At 36.4% G+C, this 5,362-nt stretch overlaps 1 protein-coding gene across 1 annotated transcript; it reads left to right on the top strand.

Moving 5' to 3' along the window:
- The first annotated feature begins 3,557 nt into the window (after positions 1-3,557).
- LOC133821006 (stemmadenine O-acetyltransferase-like) lies at positions 3,558-5,092 on the top strand. The gene has a single exon (XM_062253547.1). The coding sequence runs from the start codon at positions 3,632-3,634 to the stop codon at positions 4,973-4,975; it is 1,344 nt and encodes a 447-aa protein (XP_062109531.1). The 5' UTR covers positions 3,558-3,631; the 3' UTR covers positions 4,976-5,092.
- Positions 5,093-5,362: the final 270 nt, after the last annotated feature.

The following is a 5,362-nucleotide window of genomic DNA, read 5'->3' as shown; positions in this document are numbered from 1 at the left end:
CCCACAGAAAGTAATCGTTGCATTATCACATGACAATCGTGTGACTTCAACCTAAGAATATTTGTATCATTCTCAGACACTTTCTTCTTCAAATTTGAACAAAATCCATCTGGAAATCTAACTCATTTTATAAACTAACAAAATTTTTGCCTTTGCGCCGGAGTTTACACGTAAGGACCGTGCGACTTCATCAACTTCCGTTCTCATCTTCATAAATCCACAATGATTCCCTCACACCCATCTTTTTTCAAATCATATCTTGCATTAGTGGTGTCCTTAGATTTATCATTGTCTCATATGGTGCCAATGAGACCATCACACACATTTTTCTCAACTTGCATGACATCTATATCGTGTTTTAAATTGTTTGTACACCAATACTCAAGCTCGTAGAATATGTTTTTTTCCTCCAATTACCTTCATCTACACATCTTTTACGTTTCACACCCCCAAACTGGACGTGTTTTCCTGGAACTTGCGGTGCAAGAGCATTGCCTTGTTCTAGTATATCCTAACAAGTAAACCATCTCAGAGGATATCTTCTCTCAACTTCTCCATCGAACTTAGTGTCTCTTGTCATTCGATCAGTACTTGGCAAGAATCTTCTATGACCAACATAAGATGTCTTACCAATCACTCGAATGGAAGTTGTCTCTTCATTACATGCAGGGCAAGCTTTGTATCCCTGACCACTCCATCTAGAGAAACTGCCGCGAGCTGGAAAATTGTTCACTGTCCACAAAAGGGCTGCCTGCATCTTTAACATTGTGTTGGTTGTACTATCTCTTGTAACAACTCCGTTAACCCACAATTCCTTCAGCTCATCTACCAATGGTCTTATAAATGCATCCATGTCCTTACTCGGTAATTTTGGCCTGAGAATAAGGAGGATCAACATGAAATAATTGTCTTTCATACACAACCAAGGTGACAGAATATAGTTCGCTAACACCACAGGCCACATGTTGTATGCGAGGTTCATGTTGCCAAATGGATTAAATCCATTGGTAGCTAAGCCCAAACGAACATTTATGAGATCTCTTGCAAAATCAGGATGCCTGACATCAAAGTCCTTCAACGTGGAGCCACCTGTCAGGTGTCGCATCACCCCATCATCTTTCGATTTCCCGGTGTGATGCCATATCATGTTCTTCGCTGTAATCCTTGAACAGTATAATCTTTTCAACCGAGGTTTCAACGGAAAGTAACGCATCACCTTGTGCGACACTTTTTTTCCTTTCGTCTTTTCGGAAATAATCCATCTACTACTTCCATAGACCAGACATGTCTCTTTAGATGCATGCTCATTGTAAAATAAACACCAATCATACTGACACACATGAGTGGACTCGTATCCCAACCCTAATTTTTTCAATCTCTTTTTTACCTTGTATTACGATGATGGAATTTTGTTTTCCTTTGGAAAGGCAAGCTTTAACAACTTGAGCAATTAATCAAATATGTTGTTAGGCATCTTCCCTCTAACTTTTAGAAGCAATAACTTTGCTAAAAAGTTGAGGGATAAAATGCAATCACAACCAGGATACAACTCCACTTCAATCTCTTAAAATAACTCGTCATAATACTACTCGCGCTGGGATCCATTTTTACATCAGTTATCGGTAAAAGGAAGTCTTCCACAACGTGAATCATCTCATCGTCTTCATTCTCATCAACCACCTCAATGGCAATAATTTCTTCCACCTCACCATGATAAATCCACTTATCATAAGCTTAATGAAAACCCCTATCGAATATGTGTGCTTGCACAACATCCAAAGATTTCTATCTATTATTTATGCATTTGACACACGGGCACCTAATTCTTCCATCAAAATCCTTATGTTCCAACGCCATCCTCAAAAAAGCTTGTAGACCATTTCCAATATTCTTGACAACCACGATTTCTCAATGTTGTCCAAGACTTATCAATCGCCATCTACGGTGATATAAGAGAGTATAAGAAAGGGAAGAAAAAATAGCAAGTGTCCTAATCCTATCATTTTAAAGAGTTTTTATTTTAAATATTTTATGTTGTCTTATGAAAAGTGTTATTTCTGGACAAACTTGAGTTTTATGATATCTTATTACTTAATTATTACTAAAGTTAACAAATACTATTTTTTTATTATGGTAAATTTCTGCACTTGTGGGTAAAAGAAATAACCTCCACTTGTGGGTTCGAAGAAGAAAAGAGAAGAGAGGCGACGAGATGAAGCAAGGCGGACCAAATGAGGGGTCCGTCTAATTTTTTTTTCCATATACATAGTTATTAGTGGTGGGGCTCGCCGTTAATAATATTATTAGCGGCGGATAGTCTGCCTTTAATAATATTAATATCCGTCGTTAATAATTATTCTAATTAATAAAGCCCAAGAATTTTCCTAGGTACTTCTAACTATTAGCGGCGGATAATCCGCCTCTAATAATTATAGCTCTGCCGCTATTTAATATTATATATATTTTTTAAATTTAAATATTATTAGTGATGAACCTGACTCTGCTGCTAATAACCTTCACATTACTGCCCGCCTTTAATATTAATTTTTCATGTATATTGACTATTCTCACACCCATAATAATCCATTGTAAATATATTTATATTTACATGTTAATATAATAATTCCAAATCATGAATGTATCGGATGTCGATTTTTTTAAGAGATTATACGTAAATAATATGATACGACATGATACGATAATAAAAAACGTGCTCAGCACCTTTTCTCAGTTACAATTAATTCATTTTTTTCAACAGCAAATTATTATTTTATTTTTTTGAAAATTTTTCAACAGCAAAATTTGACACATAAGAAAGTTACAATCAACGGTAGTTAACATAATAACATCATATACAGTGTACGTCACAATATGTAATAACATATTAATTACGATTATATTATTATTATTATTAACAACATAAATTTAACAATTAAATTGAATAAATATTATGCTAAGTAAAATAAGTTATTTATAATTAGAAATAATTAATTATGAAAACAGTATTAATACTTCTTCAATATCTATTTTTATTATATATGATAAATATTAAAATGGTGGTATAAGTTGAGAGAACAATTATTAATAACTCGTCAACCAAATGATATAATTTGCTATTCTCTAACTTCCTATATTTTAAAAAACATATACCATTCCGTTTTCCACTTGGTGAGTTGATTAAACCACGTCTACTGCCACCACGAACTCTTCTGTTGATCTTCAATAATCTAAAAGTCCTTAATTATACGTTATTTTATGTGTGAAAGTCTAATTTTCTTGATATATAGCACAAGTTGTAATATATAATAACTTCATATATATATATATATATAGAGAGAGAGAGAGAGAGAGATGTTTGAAGCAGGTAACGTGCCGAAATATGTCTCTCCACCATAATCAATATATATTTATATATATAAACAAAAAATAATAAGCATGAGTAGTTGTCATCTTGTAATCGCGTCTATATGTATGAGTCGATATATAGTTGGTGGCATACATATATTGTATTGCAGTACTCGAGTCAATCCTATCAAGACTTAGCCTATATATATTACTCCATGCAAACACATCTTCATTCAAATTTAATAAAAGTAATATACAGTGAGCTCTGTTTAAGATATATATAGATATGGCCGCAAAGATAATGAAGGTGGAGATTATCAGTAAAGAGACCATAAAACCATCGTCTTCAACCCCATCTCACCTCAAAACCTCTAAACTTTCTTTCTTGGATCAGTTCATACCTCCAATTCACTGTCGAGTGGTTTACTTCTACCCCAAAAGTGATCATCATGACAGTACTTCTGCCACCTCCGAGCTTCTAAAGAAATCTCTATCACAAACCCTAGCTCGGTTCTACCCACTTGCCGGAAGAATCATCAACAACACAACCATTGATTGTAACGACGAAGGAGCCCAGTACGTCGAAGCTCGATGCCAAGGACTTCTCTCAACGTTTCTGGACCAATCACCCGATCTTTCCCAACTCCAGCACTTCCTTCCAGAGATGAATCAATCGCCCGAGCTAGGCATTTGGCCTCAACTGGCGATTCAAGCCACTTTCTTCGACTGCGGAGGAATGGCCTTGGATGTGTGCACGGCGCACAAGCTCATCGACGCAGCCACAGTCGGGATGTTCATCAAAAGTTGGGCTGAAACTTCACTAAACAACTGTTCGGATGGTGACCATCAGACGGCGGATGTGGTTCCTTCCTTCGACGGGGCTTCCTACTTTCCACCGGCTGATCCCTCCTTCTTCCGGGCGCCTAACGTGAAGCCAGATGAGATTGAATGCGTCACAAAGAGGTTTGTGTTTGATAAAACAAAGGTGGCTGATCTCAAGGCCAAAGTTTCCAGCCAAGGAATTCTGAGCCCGAGCCGAGCCCAAGTGGTGACTGCCCTCATATGGAAATGCGCAATAGCAGTTTCACGATCCAACTCCGGAGGAGTGGTTCCAACAAGGTTTTCCTTATCACAAACTATGGACATACGCAAAAGGACTCAGCCTCCATTGCCGGATTGTTTGGTTGGGAATGGTTCAACGTTCATTTTCGCCGAGACGAGTGACCAAGAACCAGAACTGAAAGATTTGGTGTCTGAAATTAGGAGAGGGATCAAAGATTTTACCGAGAACAAAGCGAAAAGACTGCGAGGAGACGATCCATCTGGAGCGATTTTTGAGGATTTTATCAAGTTTGGTCAGTTGATTGGATGTGAACATACGCACAAATTGGTTGTGAGCAGTATGTGTAACTTTCAGCTGTATGAGGTGGCTGAGTTTGGGTGGGGAAAGCCAATTTGGGTGACTGTTCCTGTTGCCACTGGCCATGGCAATTTTGTGAGGTTGATGGATACTAAAGAGGGTGGAGTTGAAGCTTTCGTTACTTTGAGCAAAGAAGATATGACCTTGTTTGAGTGTGACTCTGAGCTTCTTGATTTTGCTTACTTATCGAATCTCAACTCAATCATTTGAAAATTTGTAACTTTAGTTATCAATTTTATTTGTTTGTGGGGGGCTGTTCAAAACAAATAATCAGCCACTGTTTTGTTTGTGCGCCAATTTGTAATAATAATATGGTACTTTCCACAATGGCAAAGCCTTTTTTTTAATATTTATTTATTTTTTACAAGATTACATGTATTACAACATAATATGTTTGAACCCCAATATCTTAATAGTAATCCAAAGTCCAACACTGCAGACCTATTAGTGGATATATTTCAGGCGACTGCATATTTGTTTTTTTTGCTCTTCTCTGCTAACACAATGCATCCTTAAGCATATCTTTAGAAAAAGTAATAATGTGACAATATTATTAATAAAAATAGTAATTTTTTTAATAATTATAAATTATTATAA

Source organism: Humulus lupulus, chromosome 3 (genome assembly GCF_963169125.1).
Source record: "Humulus lupulus chromosome 3, drHumLupu1.1, whole genome shotgun sequence".
Lineage (NCBI taxonomy): Eukaryota > Viridiplantae > Streptophyta > Magnoliopsida > Rosales > Cannabaceae > Humulus > Humulus lupulus.
This window is presented reverse-complemented; position numbering and strand designations above follow the sequence as displayed.

Bases quoted from the DNA above. Each gene is read 5' to 3' on its own strand.
- LOC133821006 (XM_062253547.1), top strand. From the start codon at position 3,632: ATGGCCGCAAAGATAATGAAGGTGGAGATTATCAGTAAAGAGACCATA.